This window comes from Vigna umbellata, chromosome 11, assembly GCF_029865625.1.
Source record: "Vigna umbellata cultivar VRB3 chromosome 11, Vumbellata_1.0, whole genome shotgun sequence".
Taxonomy (NCBI): Eukaryota; Viridiplantae; Streptophyta; class Magnoliopsida; order Fabales; family Fabaceae; genus Vigna; species Vigna umbellata.
In genome coordinates, this window is record NC_142175.1 from 3,519,580 (window position 1) to 3,544,887 (window position 25,308).

At 32.3% G+C, this 25,308-nt stretch overlaps 3 protein-coding genes and 1 long non-coding RNA gene across 11 annotated transcripts; 1 reads left to right on the forward strand and 3 right to left on the reverse strand.

Moving 5' to 3' along the window:
- Positions 1 to 1,765: 1,765 nt before the first annotated feature.
- LOC124819948 (Tetratricopeptide repeat (TPR)-like superfamily protein) lies at positions 1,766 to 7,245 on the reverse strand. Of its 8 annotated transcripts, XM_088102258.1 has the most exons (5): positions 6,991 to 7,245; positions 3,778 to 6,302; positions 2,824 to 3,203; positions 2,650 to 2,689; positions 1,766 to 2,081 (listed from the first exon to the last, which is right to left on the reverse strand). In XM_088102258.1, exons 1-2 carry the CDS (start codon positions 7,154 to 7,156, stop codon positions 4,240 to 4,242), a joined length of 2,229 nt encoding a protein of 742 aa, XP_087958384.1. In that variant the 5' UTR covers positions 7,157 to 7,245; the 3' UTR covers positions 1,766 to 2,081; positions 2,650 to 2,689; positions 2,824 to 3,203; positions 3,778 to 4,239. The 8 variants fall into 8 exon arrangements, 7 of the variants coding, with proteins under 7 accessions (XP_087958384.1, XP_087958386.1, XP_087958385.1 ...); XM_088102260.1 differs by lacking the exon at positions 2,650 to 2,689 and having other exon boundaries at positions 2,989 to 3,203; XM_088102259.1 differs by lacking the exon at positions 2,650 to 2,689.
- A 3,431-nt stretch (positions 7,246 to 10,676) lies between these two features.
- Positions 10,677 to 11,232, forward strand: LOC148190784 (uncharacterized). Its single transcript, XM_088101834.1, has 2 exons — positions 10,677 to 10,853; positions 10,930 to 11,232. The coding sequence occupies exons 1-2, from the start codon at positions 10,677 to 10,679 to the stop codon at positions 11,230 to 11,232; spliced, it is 480 nt and encodes a 159-aa protein (XP_087957960.1).
- A 630-nt stretch (positions 11,233 to 11,862) lies between these two features.
- On the reverse strand, positions 11,863 to 14,016 carry LOC148190785 (uncharacterized). Its single transcript, XM_088101514.1, has 4 exons — positions 13,078 to 14,016; positions 12,771 to 12,994; positions 12,418 to 12,675; positions 11,863 to 12,051 (listed from the first exon to the last, which is right to left on the reverse strand). The coding sequence occupies exons 1-4, from the start codon at positions 14,011 to 14,013 to the stop codon at positions 11,967 to 11,969; spliced, it is 1,503 nt and encodes a 500-aa protein (XP_087957640.1). The 5' UTR covers positions 14,014 to 14,016; the 3' UTR covers positions 11,863 to 11,966.
- Positions 14,017 to 19,182: 5,166 nt separating this feature from the next.
- Positions 19,183 to 20,339, reverse strand: LOC148190786 (uncharacterized). Its single transcript, XR_015782846.1, has 2 exons — positions 19,798 to 20,339; positions 19,183 to 19,414 (listed from the first exon to the last, which is right to left on the reverse strand). It is a non-coding gene; the product is annotated as an uncharacterized LOC148190786 (long non-coding RNA).
- Between the last annotated feature and the right edge of the window lie 4,969 nt (positions 20,340 to 25,308).

Genomic DNA, 25,308 nt, shown 5'->3' on the forward strand with positions numbered 1-25,308 from the left:
TTAAAACAATTAGAGAAAAAATTAGTAAATATATGAGGATCACAAGTCATATGATCAGTAGCACCTAAATCAATTATCCAATTACTACCCTTAGTAACAATAGAAAGATTAAGGGCAGAGTTAGATATACCTGACTTGGTCACAAATTCGGCAGCAATAGAAATATAACTCTTGGAACCGCGGAAGTTCCAGAATCATGTTTCTCCGATTGATTTTTATCGGAAGAAGCCATCAGAAATATTCAATAAAAAAGAAGAAGCATTGATTCCTATATTGTAGAGGATATCAGTGTTTGGCTCTAATACCATAATACAAGGTTTAAAGAATAATTTTGATGTATTATTTCAAAGAGTAGAGTACCATATATATACATACAAGGATCTTATAATTATTCATCTGTTAAAGGAATGACAGGTGCACAAATCTGCACAAATTATTATAATTCTAAATTATAACTAACACAACATTTGATTGTCTAATATCTCTTAATAGAATATTTGACATATCTTAACACAACCTTCAAATTGGTTAGCATGAATATCGTGGTATTATTGTATTATATGTTAGTTGAGTTGTGAAAATGTTGAGTTTATTATTGTTATATTGTTTGTTCGTGATTGTGAAATTCATTATATTTTCATAAATTGTATCTTATATTTTACTTATGAGAGTTAAGGTCATAGAAAATATTTTACAATGTTTAGAATATTGTTTTTATTTGGTCTAATAGAGATACTAAAGAACATAGTCTAATAAGGTCCATTAAATCTCTTTATTATGGAATAGCACAAACTTACGTCTATTAGAGTAATATCTCCATATCATAATTAAAATCGATAGTTTGATATTATGATTATTATTTATGATGAGGTATCCTTTTATTATTATTAATTAGGTTTAATATCTATTTTTGTCCCTATATTTGTCACTTTTGTTCAAAAGGGTTCTCGATTTTTTCAGCTTTCAAAGTGGTTCATTCTTTTTTAAAATTTGTTCAATTTGATAATTTTTGCTGACGACAACTAAATCGTTAACAACATAGTATCCACCTTAGCTAATATTGAATAAACTATCAATTTTTCATGTACATAGCAAGTTAAAGGAATATCATGTGAAATTGTGGTAATTGAAAGTAGTTTGTGTGAAAGGAATTTCCTTTGTTTTCGAAGGAGAAGCCTAGGTTAGGTAAGGTAAGTGTTCTTAACTTGAAGTTGTGTGTGTTGTATTGGTGATTTTGTTTGTCAACCATACACCTGGGTTTAAGTGGAGGAATGAAGACGGGAAACAAAAGCCTCTCCGAAGACTAACAATTTTGAGAACTTATAATTTTTTATTTTAATATTGAAGAAAAAGTATATCTCCTAGAGGTTTCGTTCAACTTTATAATGTCCCTTTAAGTCACAGTTTGAACAGCACTAAACAAGATTTTTAATGACCTTATGCCCTTTACATATAGGGTGGACTCCTTTGAAGATTTTCAAATGTAAGTATCTTATAATTGAATGCTTCTTAAGCAGGTGAGTTCCCTGTTCATATTTTATCACCGAGGCTTTTTTAACTGCTGATTCAAAAGGTGTACTTTCAATGTTTTTCATTTCTAGAGTTGTCTACCTGTATACAAAGTGTACAACAATTCTGTACTTTCAACTACTTTCATTTGAATAATGTTCATAACTTCATGTTTAGATTTGTCTATATTTCGTGAGTTCTCCCAAAGAAAGAAAAAGTTACGCCTAAGGTAAGGAGCATTCTCTTGTCATGAACATTTTTCTTTAATGAATTATAAGTTCTTTTTTACAACTAATTACCAAACAGGATATTTGGAGAATGTCACCTACAAACAATCAAACAAGGGCATCTTCTCTAAGGCCTCATATCAGATTACTCTCTGCAAATATGGCACATACGAAACAAGATAAACAAAATTTTGCATTCCAAACCTGTACTAACTAAAAGGCAAACACTTTATCTTCAGTATGGGCAATCTCCCCATAGCATTTCTGGTTTCAGACTTCTGAGACATGACAGATAACAGCACCCCAGCGTCATCATCAACTCACTTGATCCAACAGACGTTTTATCTTTGCATGCATATTTACAATTGAAAAGGTAAGATAATTAAGATATAAACAGGCAAAGAAAAGGTAGTTATAGAACAAGAGGATCACAAAGTAATAACCATTTCTGGAAAGAAACAAAGCACGGAAATTAAAATGCCGAATGCAAGAAGACACAATCATGCTCAAAGCTGTTAGATATATCAATTTTCATATGTAAAGCTACTTTATATATGGAAAATGTTATTTGGACAACAAAAGTTTGACACAATTTTGACAACGGCGACGTGGCAGCTGTGCATTGGCTCAGTGAATTGAAAACAAACCAGAAAAAACCCAAAATACCCCTCACCCCGGTTCACTGAGCCAATGCACAGCTGCCACGTCGCCGTTGTCAAAATTGTGTCAAACTTTTGTTGTCCAAATAACATTTTCCTTTATATATTTGGGTAGCATGCATATACGTTAGAGAACAATGTTCATGTTCCAAACATGAAGTAACACCTGTTCAGTCATACACTATTTGCAACAATTTTGTACAATTTCACTAGGATGTATAAATAAAGACAAGTGCCCAAATTCCAAGACTTACCTATATAATGTTTAAATACTCATTCAAAATCTTGGGCATACTGAACATAAGAAAAAATGACAAATCAAAACCATTATAATAATGCAAGTTGAAAACTACTTTGGCATGAAATTACTCTATTTTGCATGAACTGATTAAGATGATATATAATCAGTAAAGAGTTAAATAGTCGACCTCTTTAAGACCATTTACTGGAGCATATATGCGCTAATTTCTAGTGGCAGAATTGATAATTCATAGATTATCAATCCCTTATCCAGTCAGCAGCAGCATCCCTATTTCATCATTCACTGATATTTTGGCAGACATTAGTAATCAATAATGATAAAATTCTATCACCTGCATTTTATTTTCCCATTTATTCCCTTTTTGTACATTTGCAGAGACACAGCCAAATAATCCATCGGAGCTGAATCTGGGCTAGGTTGCAGGCTTGTGGCTGTGGTCAGCGACTATGAGTGACCTCAAAGGCACCTGAGCCCATTGATAGCTATCCACAGAGCAATGCTCAAATAGGTTGATCCTTATGTGGAATATAGAGATATTATTGCCATCTGTACAATTTAAAATGACCAGTACTGTTAGAAAAACAGCGGAAAGGAAAGATAGAAGTAAACGGAGAAAAATTGTATTTCTGTATTTCTGAAAAGTTGCTTACGATGAGAAAGGATACAACTATTTACAGAAGATGCTTGTACTTTCCATAACCATAATGATAGGATTTGGAGGGTTTATGAGAGGAGAAGGAAGAATGAGAGAGAAGTTAATGAGATATAACTGTTTTAACAGTTAGGTGAGGCGGGAAATAAACACTCTAATAAATAGAGCTTCTGTATTTTGTAAAGGGAGTTTTTTGAAATTCTTTTGTAAAGACAAGAACCATGATCCAGTGGAGGGGGAATTAGGCTCCCATGGAGGTGATAGGGTTGTACATTGGTTGAGACATTAATACAGATACATTCTTTTTACCATCTGGATTCTTGTTTGTGCGTGTGTGTGTTGAGTTCGATAGGTTTCCTAATCCAGAAACCTATCACATAACAATTCGGTCCCAATTCAAAACCCAATTTATGGTTTATAATATTTACTTGTAAAAAGCCTAAAAATAGTCTCCCACAAAATAGTCACCTTGCCCTCAAGGTGAAAAGAAGGAAACTGCTTCATGATGGCTTTCATGGGTTCCCATGGGGCTTGAAATGCTGGTAGGTCAGTCCATTGGATTAGCACCACAGCAGTTCCTTGGGAATATAATCATGGCATCTTACACAATCATTAATTTCAGCAAACTGATCATTGAGAATGGTAACCCTGGCCTCAATTTCAGATCCAATAAGTTCTCTCCGGCTGGACTCATCTGGCATCAGATACTGTTTTTCTGTAAAGCAAACTTTTTCATTAATTTGCTTTTTCAGAAAGAACTTTTGATCTTCTGAAAATGTCTAACTCAGTTTTTGGAGAACCCATATCAAGCTAATGTTTTCAAATGATGAGAACAGGGAACCCAATTCCCAATAATCTATGAAATTTGGAAATTAGAAAAAAAAAACTACTTTTGAGCATTCCCATAATGACACAGAATGTAGCCGTCTGCTAAACCTCAACATCTTCATGAAGAGATCTTATTTCCAGCAGAGCATCTCCTATATTTGCTCTCAATAATTCTAGAATGGTTGTGATATGTTCACTTTGTGGATGAGCCTGATCCCCAGCAACAAATGCATTTAAATGATCATTGACATTAATCCAAGACCATCCTCTTTCCTTTATTACTCCCTTTGACTTCATTAACTTTCTTATATCTGCAACTTCCTTCCATCTCCCCTTGGCAGCATATATGTTAGCCAGAGTAATATGAGTTCCAGCTGAATTTGGATCTAACCGAAGCAACTGTTCAGCTGTCCATCTTCCACGGTCAACATCTCCATGCTCTCTACATGCCCTGAGTAAGGTAGACCACACAACATCATCAATATGGAATGGCATAGTTCGTATTATGTGCTCAGCTTCACTCAATTGCCCTGCTCTGCAGAGAAGGTCAATGATGCAACCATAGTGTTCTTTTGAAGGACTGATCTTGTACTCATTAGTCATTTTCAAAAAATAGAAGAGACCAAGATCAACCATTCCAGCATGGCTACATGCTGTCAGAACCCCGATGAATGTCACATAGTCTGGCTTTAAACCAACTCTAGAAATCTTCTCAAACAAGTCAATGGCCTCTAGGCTATAACCATGTTCAGCATATCCATTAATCATGGCTGTCCATGATATAATGTCATTCATTTTCAAACTGTCAAAGATTTTTGACGCATCTTGTACACTTCCACATTTTGAATACATATTAATAAGAGCACTATGAACCATTGCTTCATGATCTATGCCAATGCAAAGTACATGTGCATGCAACTGTTTCCCTTGCTCAAGAAGTGCCATGCTTCCACAAACACTCAGTATGCTAGAAATAGCAAATTCATTTGGTTTTGGCCCTTCCCTTCTCATCCATGATAGATAGTCAAAAGCTTCTTTTGCATAACCTCCTTGAGAATAAACAGCAATTATAGTGCTCCAAGATATAATATCCTTTCTAGTTATACCACGAAACACTAATGAAGCTGAAGTCAGCAGCCCACATTTTGAATAAAGGGTGATGATGGAATTTGCCACTGACAAAGCATCAACAAAACCAAGACGGAATACATGACCATGTATTTGTTCCCCCCATTTAGCAATAGCAAGATTTGCACAGGCAGAAATTATGGCTGCAAAAGTGAATTTATTAGGAGGGACATCTGATTTTCTCATTCTTTTAAATACTTCCACTGCATGTTCCTCTTCACCCACCTGCACATATGTCGTAATAAGATTTGTCCATGAAACTACATCTGGCATCCTCATTTTTTCAAACAATCGCACGACATAATCTGGTTTTCCACATTTATTATACATGGTTGCTAGAGTATTAATCACAAATGAGCTCTCATCAAATCCTTGTTTTATTGTTTGTGTGTGTATGGCTTTCCCATGATGTAAAAAACTCAAATCAGCAGAAGCTTTTAGAGCAATGGAAAATGTATGTGAATCATAGCCCACTTTTGATCTCCACATTTCAGAAAAGTACCACAGTCCCTCCGCACTGTAACCCGCATGTACAAGCCCTGCAATAATGGCTGTCCATGATACTACATTTTTAGCCATCATTTTTTCAAAGACTCTGCAACCTTCTTCTATTTTTCCTACTTTCATGTACATATCTATCAGGGCACTGCTGACAAACACTGAGGTTATCAAACCAGATTTAACTGAAAATCCATGTAGTAATTCTCCAAGGCAAATATTGACACCAAGTGCACATGCCTTGAGTGTAATACTAATCATGAATTGATCTATTTGAAGTTCAGGCTGGACCCACATATTTGAGAACAGGAACAAAGCTTCGTATGAATCTGAGGCATTGACATAACCACCTATTAATGTAGTCCACGAAACCTCATCTCTGTGATCCATTTTCTCAAACATATTCCTAGCTTTACAAAGTTGTCCCTGTTTCACTAATTGCTTCATTTCAGCGTTAACTTCAATCATATTATGAACAGAATAGACAATTGGAGCTAGCTGTTCTCGTTTTGCCCGCTGGATAAATTCAGTGGCAGTTCCTGTAAATAAATTGTTAGAAATATGATTTAAAACCATTCATGTCTCCTTATTCAACAGCTTCATTGACTTAAAATCAGAAACCCTCAGCCTAAGATGACACCAACCTGATCAAAATCTTCTATTATAAGCTAAAGAAGGGTAGGGGGTAAAACAACAATTAGCACTACGCTCCAATCACGTAATAAAATAAAGACCTAAAGTGTAATTTTTTTTCTCGGGCAAGTTGGCTAGCTAGCCATAACATACGAATTTCAAAATGACATACAAACTGACAGAACTTTCATCTACGAAGTTAATAAGGAAGCCACGTGGCAGCCAATCAGTTTAATTCTGAATAATTTATCACGATTTTTCTTTATGGCATTAATAGTTAGTGGGTGCAAGGCATTTCTACAAATAAGCAAACTCTAAACAGAGTTGGGCACGCTAAAACTTCAATTACGCAGTTCTTGCAATCTTTTCCCAAATCAATATCATTTGTCGGATTATATTCATGCTTGAGAATCTCAAAGTTCTGTAGTTCAAATAGTTCCTCCTAGTTCTAAATTCATCCAACTTATAATATTAATCAACAACAGAACAAAAATTAAAAAATAATAATAATAATAATAATAATAGACCGTGTTGAGACGATTCCTAGATCAGTTTCAACAATCACAACAAAAAATAATGAGCGCGCACATTCACCTGGAGTGGAACAACTGAGAGGTGAGTCGAGGTTGCTTGAGAATAGGGCCGCCTTTGGATTGCCAGAAAATGGAGGGCGAAGTGCGAGAGCAAGGGAAGAAACATAGCGAGAATGCAGCCAAATGTCTCGGTGGGAGAGGTTAAAGTGTTTGAGGAAAAGGCGCATCCTCGCTATTGCTTGTTTCTTTGGCTTGAAACAACGGGCTTTGCGGCTTGCTTCCGACCTAACACAGTGTCTCAAGGCGTTAATGTAAGTACTTCTCAAGTGTTTGTAGAATAGAAAGAAACAGTAGATTGTATTAATATACCCCTATTTTCCTTTGCTTAATAAATTATTTTGTCCTCGTCAAATTACTCCATCCTTTAAAAAGTGCGTCAATTATGTCTTTACTTAATAAAATTTATATCAATAAAATATCTTCCATTAAATTCGTACAATATTAACGCCGTTTATACGGATTTAACGGAAGAGATTTCATTTATATAAATTTTATTAAGTAAGGATGTAATTGACGCACTTTTTAAAAGATGGACTAATTTGACATTGTCGAGCGAAACTGGAGACAAAATAATGTATTAAGCCTTCCTTTTTTTTCAAACTATTTCTGTCGTCTACTTTTTTTCTTTTTTTAAATTCTTTTATTTTAAAATATTAAATTAAAATTTATTTTTATTTTACAAGTATAATTTCTTAAATTTTGAAAACATTACCTTTATATCTGGCAAACAGTGTCAAGAAAACCACTGTAATAATGAAAAAAGAAAAATAGAAGATGTACATGTAAATAGGGATGACTAAACAAGAAAAGTGCAAGCTTTTCTATCATGATCTCCTAAATTTTACTCGCATCCTCGTTCTTACAGTTATTAAACTTCTGGGAGTTATGTGTAAAAAGAAATTAACTCATACAAATAACATGCTATTTCAATAATATAATCAAGTAAAATAGTTAAAAAAACGTATATATAATTAAATAACTACATTTAGTAGTAAATAATTATTATATAAGTTCAAAGCACTCCAAGTAAATAAAACATTATAAGATATATAGTGATAGAAATTGAATAACTGGAAATGGACAAATATTAAGTATTTATGTTAAATTATCTAATGACATCCTCCTCTTCCCATCATTTTCATTTTCAAAAGTTATATTAACAAGATAAAGTGTATTGAGTTGGATACATTGTTCTTACATATAAGTGAATATTGTCATCATCATATTTATTGAGTTTATTCGGAATCAATATTAGTTTCCTCTTCGGTTATTCATTTATCATTTGACTCAATTATCAAATAGAAAAATAATGATTTTTTTAATTTGTTTTTTTTTCAACTTCAAATTATATATCACATAGACCAAATCGTTCATCTTGTTTTTATGTAAAATAGTTTCTTTTTTCATGAACTAATGATTCAATATGAAATTTTAGTAAATATATCAACCAAATAAAAAAAATATAAATTATAAGATTTCAATTGACTAAATTTCTGTACAAAATCTTTTACTTCAGTTCTTTGCAGGCTATAAAATCTTGACATTTTCATTTGTAACTAATGTTTGAACTCAAACTTTCTAAACGGATTCTGGCTTTTGTTGTTAGCAAAACCGAGACCGTATATGCTCTATGGCTTCAATTTGTCTCAAAAGTGGTGTCATAACATGTTTAAAAAATGGTTATTTTATTTTATTTATTATCTAATCATAACATATGACATCAGTTGTTTTTGAAACCGATGCCATAAAAATTTTATGCTTCAGTTGTAACGCAAACCAAAACCTAAAAGTTGGATTAAATTTTAAAATTATCACAAAAGATTTTTTTTAAGTAACTTTAGGAAACGGTTCTTAATAGAACCAAGACCATATCTCTTATATTGTTTTGGTTTTCTAAAGAACTAAGGTCGTATGTGTTCCAAAGTTAAAGAAAAAGAAATAACAGAGCATTGAACGATTTTCTTCTTCGTTCTCCTATGTGATTTGAAAACTAGCATTGTTGCTCCTTCTCTACTGCTTCATTTCACAGTTTAACGTCAGGTTAGTATATCCATCACCTCCTCTTCACGAAAAACATATAATTACTAGAACTATACTTAATGCTACAATAAGTTTTATATATCTTTTATACCTATTATCTAATGAGATATGCTTTAAGCTTTCATCAATCTATCAAACACACTTAATGTATCATATTAATTTTTTTTTCACTTTGATATTTTTTGGAAAGATTAAATACTACAAATAACTAGCTAAATAATATGTAATTTCCTTTTGAAAAGAATGATATTGATAAAAATAAAGGTTATTAAAAAATAGACAATTTTGATATAATTAAATTCAAGTTTAAGGTTCTATTATAAACACCTATGATCTTTCATGACAAAAATAATACCATACTTTTATATGTTTAACAATGTAATTTAATAAAACTAAAGTTTAAGAAGGTCTTGGATGCCTACATAATAAGCTTTCTTTCTATTCATCTTCCTTCAACTTAATAACTTTAAATTTTACTCTATTTTTTTTACGTTTTTTTAATCTCTACGACAGGATGCATAGGAAGAGGAAACCTATATGCGAGTAGAAAGAAAAAAAAAATTGATATGGAAAATAATAAAATGAATAATATATCTTAAGGTGACAAAATAGAATGTGGTCTGCAGTAAGTCAACCTATCAAAATTAGAAAGACTAAGTTAGAATTTTTAATTTATCAATCCGTTTTCGTCGTCTGGCGCGTCTATTTCACCAAATTGATAGGCTAAAGACAGGTCCATATATCTTGATTTACTTGCCTGTTTTATTTTTTATTTTTTATGTTTAAATTAAAAATAATTTAAATATTAAAATTTTTATATTATATATTTTTAAAGATTATATAATTTTAATATAAAACATTAAAATTTACAAATTAAATTTTAATTATTAATTATAATAAAGTAATTTAATATGAAATTTTAATTATTATTTAAATTTATCTAGTTAAAAATAATAAATAATTAATTAAAAGCTTAAAAAATATTTATATAATTAAATATGCTCTTAATATTAATTTATAAATATATATATATATATATATATATATATATATATATATATATATATATATATAAACAAATTTTAAAAATATATTTTTTTTAATTATAAAAAAGAAGTAACAAAACCAGCCTACCCTGTAACAGAACAATTTATAATTTTTGATCTGTTTTTTCTTTTCAAACTACTCCAATTTATCCTATTTTTGACAGGTCAAAAACGTCAATAACGAACTGTAATAAAATAACCGGCCCATTTTATTATCCTAATATACCGTATTGTGACATGACATATACTTAAGGTTTAAACCCTCCCTTGGTCCTCAAGTTTGTATGAAAATCTCATTTGGGTCCTCAAGTTTTTTTCTGTCTCAATTGGGTCATATTTTTTGTAAAAGTGAGCACATTGTACCATAACCGTTAAGTGGTGTGAGACGGCGTTAAATTGGTGTGAGCTGGATTTTTCCATTTACGGACGTGGCATTGTGCATTAAAATTGACTGTTTGTTGTGTTTTATCCACGTAGGCTACGAAGCCCTAACATTTAAGGGCATCCCATGTCATCCAAAGTATATTCTCGTGTTGGAGAGGATCGTGTTTCGTCTTGGTGAACCAGAGCTGGTGTCTTACGTCTTGAGGTGGTGGTAAGGATGTCTCGTTCATCTTCCTCTTGCAAATGTTTGGGTTCGGCCATGCAACGCAGTAGTGGCAGTGTTAGGAGCTTCGATGGAAACCCAAGATGCCTCTATGGTCACAGTGCAGTGTTTCGTACTGCGAGAACCCCTAAGAACAAGGGGAAAAAATTCTGGGGTTGCCCTAACTTCAAGGTCAGTTTGATATAACAATAAATCTATGTCTATTTATTTGGGTTTTGACGAAGGAGTGTGTGTTGGTGTTGAACAGGGTGGGAGTGGAGAATTGGTTGGTTGCAACTTCTTCAAGTGGTGCATTGACGAAGGAAATGAAGGAAAATGGCTGAATGTAGAAGAAAGGACTGATAGTGAAAGAAATGAAGAAATGGGTGTGATGAGCATGGAAGACAGTGTGTTGCAAATGGAAGAAACATATTGTCCAAAGATCAGACTGGGTTGTATAGAGAAAAGTTTAGTTAAGTTAGATAAGTGGTTTAAATTGTTAGTGGGGATGATCTTTGTCATATTTGTTTTGAATGTAATTGTATTAGCAATGTTGGTGAAAGTTGGTTGATGCTGTGTCATCTGTGATCAGACTTGAAACTTGGCTTATATGTAATGTGTGTTTTATTAATGTTATCAGACTTGAAACTTGGCTTATATGTAATGTGTGTTTTATTAATGTGTGTCATTTAATTTCATTTAATTGTATTGTTACTTTAAGTGGAATAATGATAAAGCAAAATCATGACTAAGTGGAGTAATGAGAAACATGATAAAGTAATGAGCAATAAAGTTGATGATAACAAAAGCTGTTCAAAATGATAACAACATTGTCTTAGATGACTAAGGGCAGTAATCACTTTCTGATAACCACAAACATTGTCTTAGATGATAACAAAAGCTGTTCAAAATGATAACAACATTGTCTTAGATGACTAAGGGCAGTAATCACTTTCTGATAACCACAAACATTGTCTTAGATGATAACAAAAGCTGTTCAAAATGATAACAACATTGTCTTACATATCCAAAATACATTTGCACAGACTGTGTTCAAAATGATAGAGCAAACATTTGCTACAAAATATAAATGTAGGATCAGTACACACTGTGTTCAGTACATTAGATCATTGATTACATCATTCATCAGATAAAGGCATAGTTGCTGGAGGTTGGGTGACTTGAGAAGATTGGGCTGTAGGAACCTCTACTGTTGGAGGTCTTTGTGGACAGCCTTTTCTGTTGTGTCCAAGTTCTTTGCAGATGGCACATGTTTTCCTCTGCCCACCCTTTCTTAATTCACTGTTATTCTTCTTCAACTCCCACTCCTCTAGTCTTCGTTTCTTCTTGGGCCTTCCTGGCATTGTCCTCTTCTTTGGTGGTAATATATCTGCATAGGGTGTAACATCCCAAACATGTTGTCCATTGATAGGGTTAATTATTGTGTTGTAAGTCTCTTCATAAGTAGACTTCCTAAACCAGTGGCCAATGTATTCTTCTACATTTATATTCAAAAATTTCATTGCAGTGATGGCATGAGTACAGGGAATGCCAGTAATTGCCCATTTTCTACATGTGCAGTCCATGGTGTCAATATTCACAACAAATTGGTGACCAAATTCTGAAAGATGTTTCACTTCAAATAATTTTTCTCTTGACCACCTATATGTAATACACAATGCAAAACACAATTAGATGGATCACTATAAATGGAAAGAAAGTTAACATGAATGGAAACACACATCATAAAAGTTACCTTGATAACCAATATCTAGTTAACCAGGACTCCTTCTGAAATCTGTTAAAAACCTTGGGGCAGATTGAACCTTGATATGATGTGATCTTTGTCCTGTTGGCAGCCCATCTCTTCATTATGTAAACCCTTATGTCTTCTAACATGCTAATAATAGGCTTAGACCTACTATCAACTAGCACACTATTAAAGCCCTCACACATGTTGTTGACAAGAGTGTCACATTGTGATCTAGAGCTGAATCTAGATCTTGACCAAAACCTGGGATAAGTCAATATAACTAGTCAAGTATGTGTCATGGCAAGCAAATATTGAAATATTTATAAGAGTTAATAATTAGAAGACTTAATGCATACCTAGGTGGGATGGCAAGCAGATATTTAAATGCGTCTAAATTTATGTCTCTAATATTCCTCATTTCAGTCTCCCATTGTTGTGGGTGTGTTGCTGTTGCTGCCCGCCACATCAGACGTTTAAGGTTTTTTCCAGGAAATTTTTTTCTGAAGTTTGAATATAAATGCCTAACACAAAATCTTTGTTCTACACCAGGTAGAAGATCCTGGATTGCTGGCAACAGACCCTGACATATTCAACATATTGTAATTAACATTTCTTTAATGAAGATATTCAGTTATATGTAAAACATATTGAACATTCACTAACCTTTTGTTGGTCTGAAATAAATGTGCATCCTGCACATACAGCTGCCCCACCAAGGTCCTCAATAAGGTGCTCCAAGAACCAAGTCCAGGAGTCTTTGTTTTCTACCTCAACAATAGCATATGCTATGGGCATCATTTGGTCGTTTCCATCTCTTCCCATTGCTGTTAGTAACTCCCCTCCATACTTGCTTTTCAGAAAGCATCCATCCAAGCCAATAATAGGTCTACAACAAATGAAGCTATCCTTGCATGCCTTCAAGCATGCATAAAATCTTTGGAATATGACCTCACCATTACTGTTATCAACTTTAATTTGTACTGTTGTTCCTGGATTTGTTTTCAGCAGCTCATGACCATAATCGTGAAGTCTTCTATATTGATCTTTGAATGATCCTTCAACCTTATCTCTTGCCATTGCTCTTGCCCTAAACGCCATATTTCTTGAAATTCCTACATTCCATTTCCTAGTAACTTTGTCCCTAATGTCCATGACCTTCATTGTAGGATTTTCTCTCACAGTTTTCTCCATCCTTTGACTCAACCACTTTGAAGTCATCAACTTAACATTGAAATCTCTACTACAGTTGTGGTTATCAAACACTTTTCTCAGTTGCCATGCACTGACATCAGTCCTAAAGGAACAATACGCATACCATTTACAATTTCCACTTCCACCCAAGCACTTGACAGAAATCCTTTTCTTGTCATTCTTAATAAATTTTAAACTTCTCCCATTACTTAATGCATAAGTCCTTATGGCATCTGTGAATTCATTTTTCTCAGCAAAATAGGTTCCTACTTCCCATTTATAATCCACCAAAGTTTTAGGCATACTAAAAGTGGGAAACCTTATCTTAGTCCTCACATCATTGTCCTCACTATCTGATCCACTAAACAACTCCTCTGATAACCACTCATTGTCAGACAACCCACACATATCATGAATAAATTCATTATCTGTTGACCATTCAGACTCAAGTAAGGCACTGGAAGCTTGTTCTCCCACATTTCCTTTAGAAGTCCCAATGTCACAATGCACGCTGACATCAATTAGACTTCCTTCACTTGTATCTACATCTTCGTCCTCAGACTCTGCCTGATGTGCATCACCCTCACTGTCTTCTACATCATCATCCTCTTCATAATCCTCTAGCTCAAAATCATCTACATCATGTACCTCAGCTTCCTCTACATGATGGATCTCAACATCCTCACCATCACCCTCATAGGCATCACTATGATCCTCACCTTCACCCTCATGGGCATCACTATGATCCTCACCATCACCCTCACCCTCACCCATTTTTGTACCACCATGACTATGATCCTGACCATCACCCTCAACCATTTTTTTACCAACATCACTATGATCCTCACCATCACCCTCATGCCCATCACCTTCACCCTCATGCCCATCACCTTCACCCTCATGGGCCTCATCCTCACCCTCAACCATTTTTCTTCCTACTGCAGTATGATCCAGACCATCACCATCCTGGGCATCCCCCTCACCCTCCACCATTTCTGTTTCAACTTCAGTATGGACCTCAACATCACCCTCATGGGTATCCCCCTCACCCTCACCCTCCACCATTTCTGTTCCAAGTTGACCATCACGAACAACCTCAACCTCAACCTCCTCCACTTGTCTTGCAACATCACCTTCATCATCAACTTGACCACCAACCCAATCAATCATTTCTATTATTTCTGGTTCCATCATATTATGAACCACATACAGATGAACTTCATCATTTAACCTAGCAATGTTCAACATGTGCATGGCACCCCTATCATCAGTTAATAATTCTAACCTATCTGGGTGCACAGACTGACCTCCTAAACCGTACCATAACTCTTTGATGTCCATATGACCTAATTCTTTGACTGACGCTACTATGCCAAAATAGCTAAACAAGTCTGGATCACAAGACCATTCTGCTCTCTCTCCTTGAAAGCTTAAGTTCCCATTATCATCACTCACAAAATTTCCAGAATGGTGGACCACCACCTTAATACGTTCCTCATCCATATCAACAACTTCCTTTTATAACCTGTACATTATGGGGGTTAACAACTGTTTCGAATATTACAGTGCTACAACTACGGAAACACTCACTCACTAACTAAACACTCACACCGACAAAGACAGAGGGACAGGGAACAAAGTAACATCCCCACTAACGAAACACTCATAGACAGGGGACCACTACAACTGATAAACAATTCAAGAAACAAAACTCGGGACCACAATGTGTAAACTACAATGTAACAATTGAACATGCAAAATGGGGACCACAAAGCATTATAAAAATTCATACAGACCAAGACAAAAACCCAATTGCCGAAGACCACAAATCACACTTATGCACTGAAACAGAAAACCAAAGACGAAACCAAGTATCTTACCTTAGTCGCGTCAACTATTAGCTGGCCTCTTCGTCTTGTTCAAGATTCCAGTTCTTGTTCGTCCTCCGCTTCGTCTCACAACAACGAAATTAAATCCCCAATTCCAATTTTCAAATCCCTAATTCTGATATACCTAATATGAATAAAGGGTACTTATGCCACATCAGCACTATTTTTTTAAACAAAACAGTCCACGTAAGAAACCCTAAACACATCACCACGTTCTCTGTGCACCAGCTCACACCAATTTAACGCCGTCTCACACCACTTAACGGTTATGGTACAATGTGCTCACTTTTACAAAAAATATGACCCAATTGAGACAGAAAAAAACTTGAGGACCCAAATGAGATTTTCATACAAACTTGAGGACCAAGGGAGGGTTTAAACCTATACTTAAAAACCCAAGTAACTTCATTAAATAAAAAGAGAAAAAAAAGTTGAATTTTTCAAACTTTGAAGATTGATTATGGCTTTATAAATATGATTAAAAGCATAAGTTTCAATAAAAATATATTAAAGGTTAATTATTTTATTACAATAACATGATTGTGTACGGCAAATGAAAACAATTTAAAAAGTAAGTTATACATAATTCTAAACAATAGTTATCATCCCAGCAAACCCGAAGGGTCAAAAGAGTAATTCGAATAGGTTGCGTGATCCCAAAGAAACTTTTGCAATTGACATTGTTAGTTGGTTGTTAATTGAAGGTCAAATTATAAAAAAAAAATTGAAATAATATTAAATGTCATAAGAAACTAATGGTTACGTAATTGCAATATAAAACAAATCTCGTTAGTAGAACTTGTAAAGTAATGGTAACAAAAATTAATTATTTTACTGTAAAAAAGTGTTAAATGACTGTAAAATTCATTCTATAAATACCTTTTTTTTTCTTATTTTAATCTTAAAGAAATATTCTACATTATAGCTGAATCAAATATTTTCATGATATGGACAAATTATTGTTATAATAGTTTCTTAAGAATTTATATATTTCAATGAATTGGTAAAAGTTATTATTTTTAAGTGCGGATGTACAAACATTTTTATTCTGTATATGACAAATAGATGAGAACAATGGGTCCGATTTCTATGTTAGCATGCAGGCTAATAGTCGAAAAAGGCAGGAGGCTTAGTCAATCATTTAAATGTATTTATTTAAGATTATAGATGTAAAATATTAAAATTTAACTATTAGAATTCGATAAAATGATAATATTTAGATTTATCTATTTTAAATTATACATGTAAAATATTAAAATTATCAAATAGAATAAGAATAAAATGATAATATTAAAATTTGATGTGATGGATGGAAACTTATGGAGATCGTACCCCAATCAAAATTAATATGCAATTAAGTGCAGTATAATACTAGGAAGTGATTCCTAAGTCATTTCTCAAGGACCAAATATTGGTTCAAGAATTAGGTCAAATACTTGGGGGATTGTGGACAATTTTGTAGTATGAAATGCACTAAATTAAAACTCGAATTCAACACAGAATAAAAATGATAGATCACTAACTCAATTTCAATGCTTCCAATTCCAGATTAACAACAATTACACACTACTATAACCCCTAATCCAATACAAGCTAACCAACTAAGCAAAGATTAACCATGTTTTCATAAAAGCAAATTAAGCAAATGCAATGCTAATATTCAACCAATCTTGCACCATACAGTTTTATCAACTAAGCGAAGATTAGACACCAATTAAGCAACTAAGTGTATACTCAATCGCAAGTGCTAAAACAGATTCAATATTAGCCAAGTCAGAGCAGCAAAACACAATTCCAGCTCAGAAATTTCAAGGAAACAATGCAAAATCACTAATGATCAACCAAAAATGTTTAAGCTAACATTAGGACAAAACCCAAACAGCAAAACAAAATGGAATTAGAGCACAAAATACAACTTAAATGGGCAAAACGAAACTGCATATAGAAACGTAAATGAAAGCAAGAAACGAAACTGAAATTGCACTTGAAAACGTAAATGATTATTTACAAGAGAGGGAAAGAAAGAACCTAAACCCCCCAAAAGCTCCAAAACCTAAAGGAGAAAACGAAAAATGAAGAGAGCGATTGAAATCTGAATTGGGGTTTTAAAAGTCTCAAATTACAAAAATGCCCTTATAATGGGTTTCTCCTAATGTTGACAAAAAATGGTTCCAAAGTCATAAAGTTTGACCCAATTACATTATAAAACGAAATTGAACTATAATGTTGACGTGGTCACACCCTTATTGTCCCAAAATATGATTCCAAAATTGTCCTGCAAATAATAATTGAAATAATTAGGTCCAAATAATTCAAATTAATGAAAATAAGAATTAATAGTCCACCAATTGAATCCAAACAGTGAAAATGAGACAATAATGGATAATTAAATATAATTCACTAACACAATTCAGTGTGGAAAACTAAGTGAATAATATAAAATATTGATTCATCAGACACTAAGGTAATTGTGAGTTATTAGTAGAGTTGTCAACTTGATTCATGGTTCATGGGTGAGTCTTAATCTATTTTTCAAAAAAATTTCTTTTAAGAAAATCTTCAAGTGAAAAAAATACCCCAATCTTAAAGTTCCCTCTCAAACGGGTTAGGGTCAAGGTTAAAATGGGTTTAGTTCCATTACAAAACTTTAATTAATTTTTAGTAATAATATCATTTAAATACACATGTAAAATTATATATTTTATTAGATAATTTAATATGTTATGATTTTATTATATTTAAATCGATATTTTTATATCATATTTATTATTATTTTTAAATAAAAATTTATAATAACATTTCATATTTTTTTAATTTTCATATATATTAAATAAAATATATATTTTTATATTTTTATATCATACTCATATATAAAATTCTTCATATAAAATAACACTTTTTCTATATTTTTCATATATCACTGTACAACCACGTCAAATATTTAATAATTTTATTAATTACTAACTTTTGTAAATAAAAACACAACAAAAAAAACTTAAGTCATCACTTCTAACCTATTCTCTAACCAAACCTAATCTCGGTAAAAAAAAAAGTGTTGATGTTAAATAAATAAAATGAATTTTCTTTGTTTTAATTTGGTTTTAATTTCTTTAAATTCAAATAAACATTTTAAAAGATATAAATGACTTGCTTAATCAATGAATTTTTTTATAATGTGATAAATAATTTATTTTTTATATATTATGTATTTTTTATAAGATTTTAATAGTTTTTTAATTTCTTTTAATTCTATAAAGAAGAAAACCAACAAAATTAGAAATTTAACCATAAAGATAGAGGTTTCATCTAAAAACATAATATGCAAAAACAAAATCAATAAAACTATATTTTAAATATTTGAATTAAAGATAATATTTTATATTAATTTTTTATTCACTTTTTTCTATGTAGCATAGTAAAACATAAACTTTGAAAGTGAATAAATCAACATAAAGAATAATTGAAATATATAAGTATATGTTTAAAAAAGTTACAAGAGTAGAAAAAGGACAAATTGATAAACGAACAATTGAATTATTATATAATCTTTAAGTATTTATTTTAGTAGTAATAAATTTATCGTTAATTTTGATAAAAGTTCATTAACAAGTAAGAAATTATATATTTTATCGAAACTTTTTATAAAGTCTATTTAATCGGATTAAAATGTTTGTATATACACTAGGGCAGTCAGGAAAAACTACAGCGATTATTTTCGCCCATAGGCAGCGGTTCTTGAACCAAGGCATATACAGGCAAGGCAATTTTTGCCTTGGTTCTGAACCGAGTTAGTTTGTCTCCCTCTACTACCTCGGTTGGAACCTAAACCGAGGCAGTAGAGTCCTTTTTTTTTTCTTCTTTCGCCACCTTTACATCTCGGTTCTGATTTCAATTCCAGATTATAATTTCAAACTCCCAAACTGAAAAAAAAAAATTAAGATTACAAAGACAGAAGCCCAAAAATTAATTTGAAATGAAATCCCTGTCTCCTAATTCACAAACTCAGATAATAAAGCTGAATCCCTAAATCAGATGAATAGATGAAACCCTAAGTCGCAAAAACAATGAAAGAAACCCCAAATTTGAAAATGAAAAACCTAATTCCCCAATTCTCAATTTCAGAAACCCTAAAATGCCAAATCGAAAAACGATTCACTCCGCTGCCGCCTTCCTCGCAACACGCCACCGCCGCCTTCGTCCATCATCGCAACCCCATTCGCACCCAACTCGTGTTCTTATACAAAACAGGAAACCCCTAAAACTCATACGAAAACAGAGGAAGAAGGAGGAGAAGGAAACTTACGCCGCGAATCAGAACGACCAACGTCCTCGCGCAGTCGTCGCCATCGAAGAAGTCAGAGTTCGAACCTTCACGGAAGCGCTACCGTTGTCGGACGCGACCTCGTCACGCCTCCCCGCGTCTCTCCGCGTCTTTGCTGGCCACTCACCTCCATCACAACACTCTCGTTGCTCATGCTCGTGAGAAAGGAAGAAGAGAAAGGGAAGAAGCTTCAACCTCTAGCTAGCGCGTTCAAGGGAAAGAGGAGGAACATGACCCTCGAAAGGAAAAAAAAGTTGAACCCTTAATTAGGTCACTAGTTCAAGCCCACTTGGAATAAGAAAGAGAAGAGGATCTAGGCTTTAGGAAAAAAAGAAATTAATAACAAAACCCTAAGCATAATCAACCCCTAGGTCTAAAGAAACCCTAAATGCATTTTAACTACAATTAAATAGTAACCTCACCTCATAATATAACCTGAGAATTAATAACATGAAACACGAAGGGGTTGAAGAACAATAGTGAGAGGCAAACAACAGTGAGAGGCAAGAGTTTGCGCGAGAAGAGAAATGGAACGCTTCTGAAGAGTTTGTGCTCATAACAGCCTATACTGCCTCGGTTCGAAATATAACCGAGGTAATATAACCATACTGCTTCGGTTCTCAAACTTAACCGATGCTTATTGTATCAGAAAATAATAAAAAATGAAAAATATAATGGCAATTTTGAAAATATATTGAATCTATATGATTCGGTTGGTGCCAAACCGATGCGATAGCGTGATCTTTATGCCTCAGTTCTGATTGTAACCGAGGCAGTATGTGTTTTTCAAAAAGTTTGTCAGTTTGTCAGCTAATTTGCAGAGGAGGGGAAGGTATGTCGCAAAACTTTATGCTTCGGTTTCTAACTTAACCGAGGTAGTAGACATCTTGCGCTTCGGTTTCTTTTAAACCGAGACATATAACTTCTCTAAAACTACAAAAATGCCACCGCGCTTTTATACGCTTCGGTTTCAGTAAAACTGAGGCGTATATAGTGCGTTAAAAAGACATTTTTTTACTGGTGATAGTTATTTAATAAATTAAGAACACTTATATTTCCAACAAATTAAGAGTTAATTATATATGTTTTTTATTCAAAATGAATCTTTTTTCTAAAAAAACTCATGGACGACTTGGCTCACAAGACTTTTATAAATAATTTGATCCTCTGGATTGTTTTAATAAAGATTTCTTTTTTACTTGTGGGTTTTCCTAATCTAATCTATGTGAAAAAGGACCAAACTATATGAGGAAATCAAATTTACCGGTCTAGTTATTAGTCTAGCTTAACTCATATTCTGACATACTATAAACAAATCAAGCTATAATTTCTCCTACAAGCTCATACTTTTTTCAAGACCTTTAAGATAGGGTTGTTTATTAAGACAGTAATAAGTTTGAATTTGGAAATAGAGAAGTAGTCGGCATGCCGATGTTTCCAAAGTGAAGATGACTTTCTTTAGAGTTTTGGAGCATCCCATTTGAAGGTGTGTGACTTTTCCCTTAGTTGGATTCTAGGCCTTGTTTTTTTTTGTTTCTCTTAAAAAAAACTTGGGGTTTGAATAGTGGTAGTGACACAAGTCTACCAATTAGGCATTATACTTCTTTCATGTTCTTTAGACTTCATACGTTAATGAGTGTCGAACACTTGTTGGTATTAATCTCTATTTCTCAGTTGATGAACATGAATTTGAGAAACTTAGTAATATATATATATATATATATATATATATATATATATATATATTTAAAAAATACTTAATTTTATAATTTTTATTAAAGTTTTAATTAATAATAAATTAATATTTTTTATTTTTAATGTTAAATTGCTTAATTACAATAAATAATTGAAATTTAATTTATAAATATTTATAATTTAAATTACAATTTTATTGTATATCTCTCTTTTTAAATAATTTAATACGTCAACTGTAATATTTTGAATTATTATTATTTTATTCTAATTGTAATAGTAATATTTTAATATTTTACATCTATAATGTAAAATAAATAAATCTAAATGTTTGACTGATTCACGTGTTTTATTAGCCTTCTGACTAGCAGGTAATGCAAAACTTCATGAATAGTTAATGAACTGAATATACTACCATTACCTATTAATGATGAACTATAACATATGAATTTGGACTCATTTTTCTTATTTATTTATCATATATAGATGAGAAATAGACACATTGTAAAGCATTGTTAATTGTAGGCATCGACATATGATTCAAGGATAGATACCCAACATGTCAACGAATGTCCAAATAAATAAATAAAAAATATATATATATATATATATATATATATATATATATATATAACAATTGTGGATATGATAAGGGTTAGAAAGCTCTAGGTTTTTGTGAATTTTGGCGAGTTTTAGGTGGTGAAAAGTTAAAATAACATGAACTATGATGTGGTGGTGGTAGCAAGGATTCTCGGTAGTTTATTGGAGAAACTAGGTTTTGCACAAGGATGTGAGTAAAGGGATGAAACTTGCTTTTTTTTTATTTAGGGAGTTCTTGATAAGCTTAGGTGATGGAAGAGGTTAAAGATGAAAGCTTACTACGAATACAAATATCTTTGAGTATTAGATTATATTAAACCTAAGTGTCATGTTTCGCCTATAGAAGGAAGTAATATGATTAAACAAAGACAAATGGTTAAAATAGTTTGCTTATGTTTTGCCTTATAAGCTTTTGCTTGGATGAATGAAAAACATATTTCATCTAAAAGACACGAGCCTTGAACTTTTCACTATACACGTCAAAATTATTCATACTTATTTTATGAACTTGAGAATGTTTTGTCAACATCAAAATTCTTAGAAGAACGAGTTGAAAGTTGTTCGATGTAAACAACTTTTATAAAAAAAGGAGAAATGTTGGTGTTGCACAGTTAATCAAACTGAGGTAGAAACAAGGCATAAAGTCAGACACATTTAATGCTAAGTTAAGAGAATTTAATATATCTTTAAGCTCCATCAAGGGATGAACAATAGTTAAAGAAGAAGAACTTAAGTTTGACTCAAAACATATACAAAAGATTTGCAATCACTTTTTTCTTCTCTATTTTATATAAATAATATATTTGTGAAGAACAAAGTTTGATGAAACTTTTTCAACAAGAACAAGAATAAGTTCTTATAATCTTAGTAATCCTTAACCTTGTATTTGTGTGGAAGAATATTGTTCCTATCTGAGGACAACCTAAAAGAGTGTTTATCATCTTGTTTTTGTCTTATGATGTTATCCACTTTTATTTAGTAACTATGTGATCTTTCAATCACATTATTTATAAACTCAAGTTTAGCCAAGAATGGTTGCAGTCTAAACAATTCTCAGTTCTAACCAAGAGTAAATGCAGTCTAAAAAAAAATTGGTTTTATCTAAGAGTGATTGTGTTCTAAATAATATTCGATTTTAGTTAAGAGTGATTGTGATCCAAATAGTAGTAATTCTTAGCCATGAATGACTACATTCCAAAGAATACTTTATTTCAGGAGTGATTGATTATAATAATACTTCATATTAGCCATAAGTGATTTTTGTTCCAAATTGCTCATGTTTAGTTACGAATAATTGTGTTCTAAATAATACTCATGTTTAGCTTGGAGTGGACTAGTCCAAATAAAACTTTCTTTATAACTTGTAACATTAGCTTGCTGTAGTGGAATCTTAATCATATCGGTTGAGATCTAGACATAGTCTAGGTTTATCGGACGAACCAATAAAAAAAATATTGTATAAATCTTTCCATCTCTTATTTTCTTCATATTCAATGTTATTAACCTGCATCTAACTTAAGGATGCGAGTTTTATGAAAATAAGTTTTGAAAAGAGTTTTTGATAACGCATTTGTCAAACTTGTAGTTATGTCTAACATTCTTCATCAAATGTTACTTATAAAGAAAAATGGTTGACAGTATGTCTATAATAGTATAAATTTTGTCTAATAATTTATTAGATAAAACTTTGAAAAAATATTTGATAAATTTTAATACACAATTCAACCATTTCTTTTTATTTATTTGACTTTTATTTTACATAAAAACAATGACTGATAATGCAAGATAACATAAGTAAATGGGGGAAGAGGTAAGGTAAGACAGTGACTATTGTTGATAGAGGGAACAATATAAGTGCTAAACCCAATCCCTGATGTGTTTGGTTTCTAATGATGACAACAAATTGATTGTAACAACACATATATTTTCATGACAACAACAAAAATGTGTATTTGTGATTGATACATATGTTGGTATGTAAATGTTTCTTTATGATTGATACATATGATGATATGTTGTTTGGTCTGCGTATTTCTATGATCATAGTTGTGTTTAAATCTACTGCATGCATACTAAATGTTTTTGTGTTATAAAAGCACAAACACAAAGCAACTTTGTATGAAATAATCGATTGCAGTGATGTTGTAATCAATTAAGTTCATCAGGTAGCTTATGTTTTAAACTATGGCAAAACAACAAATTTTAACCGATTACATTAAGTCTATAATCGATTAAAACTCGTGTCATTGCAAACATCTTTTTGAAATGTGCTGTAATGAGTTTTGAAGTGAAAAAGTTTTCAAAATTTGTTTAAGTGTATAGCTTAATTGATTACACTGTTTATGCAATCAATTAAGTCTGTTATTCTTTGAAAACTGTTTTCATGCTAAGTCATAATAGTGATAACGGTCATATTTTCAAATATTTTGACTAACATTTATTAGCAATCGATTACATTAAATGCGTAATCAATTAGAATGGTTTTAATTGTAATTTTGTTACAATTGTTTTAATTGTAATTCTGTTACAACTGTTAAATTGTATAACCGACTATATTACTTACGTAATCGATTGAAATGCGTCTGATATGAGAAAAACTGTAATGATCCATTATGCTCTGTATTAAGAACTTTTAACACTTTGATCATTTGAGAACTTTCATATCTGATATCAAAGAGTTTTAGAGAGATTTTGCAGGTGCACAAAATTGCTCCAAGAATCAAGATTCAAAGAAAGTGATACTCTTGAAGGATTCTTGAAGAACAAGTTGAAGCGCTTATTGGCTGATCAATTTCTGCAAGACTAAGGTGTATTATTTTCTGATCATATTTATTTTTTATAATCAAGGGGATTGTTGTTTCCCTGTGCACTGGCCAGGAAGAAGAAGGTGAGCTTCTTGGTACTTTGAGAAGAGTCTCAAAGGGTTGCTGCAGTTAAGAGGGTTGTTCTTCTGCAGGTTGTATTTGCTATATTAGATTGGTTTAGTTAGAGAGGTATTTTACATTTGAGAAGTGTTCTCTATAAATCCTTGTTGTAAAAACTAAAATCTTTATAGTGTAAAGTCTTTCAATCTCAGGTTGATTGAAAGAGACTGGATGTAGGCATTGAGACCGAACTAGGATAATTGTGTTGTGCAAATTTAAAGATCATCTTAATTTTCCAGAAAGATTTAAAAAGAAAGAGTTTTTATCAATTACCAAT

Coding starts and splice junctions, on each gene's coding strand:
- LOC148190785 (XM_088101514.1), bottom strand. CDS start 14,013: ATGTGTGGGTTGTCTGACAATGAGTGGTTATCAGAGGAGTTGTTTAGT. Junction 12,995..13,077: donor TTATTTCAGACCAACAAAAG/GTTAGTGAATGT, acceptor TGAATATGTCAG/GGTCTGTTGCCAGCAATCCA. Junction 12,052..12,417: donor ACTAGATATTGGTTATCAAG/GTAACTTTTATG, acceptor CACCCTATGCAG/ATATATTACCACCAAAGAAG.
- LOC148190784 (XM_088101834.1), top strand. CDS start 10,677: ATGTCTCGTTCATCTTCCTCTTGCAAATGTTTGGGTTCGGCCATGCAA. Junction 10,854..10,929: donor GGGGTTGCCCTAACTTCAAG/GTCAGTTTGATA, acceptor GGTGTTGAACAG/GGTGGGAGTGGAGAATTGGT.
- LOC124819948 (XM_088102260.1), bottom strand. CDS start 7,156: ATGCGCCTTTTCCTCAAACACTTTAACCTCTCCCACCGAGACATTTGG. Junction 6,303..6,990: donor TCTCAGTTGTTCCACTCCAG/GTGAATGTGCGC, acceptor ATTTATTTACAG/GAACTGCCACTGAATTTATC.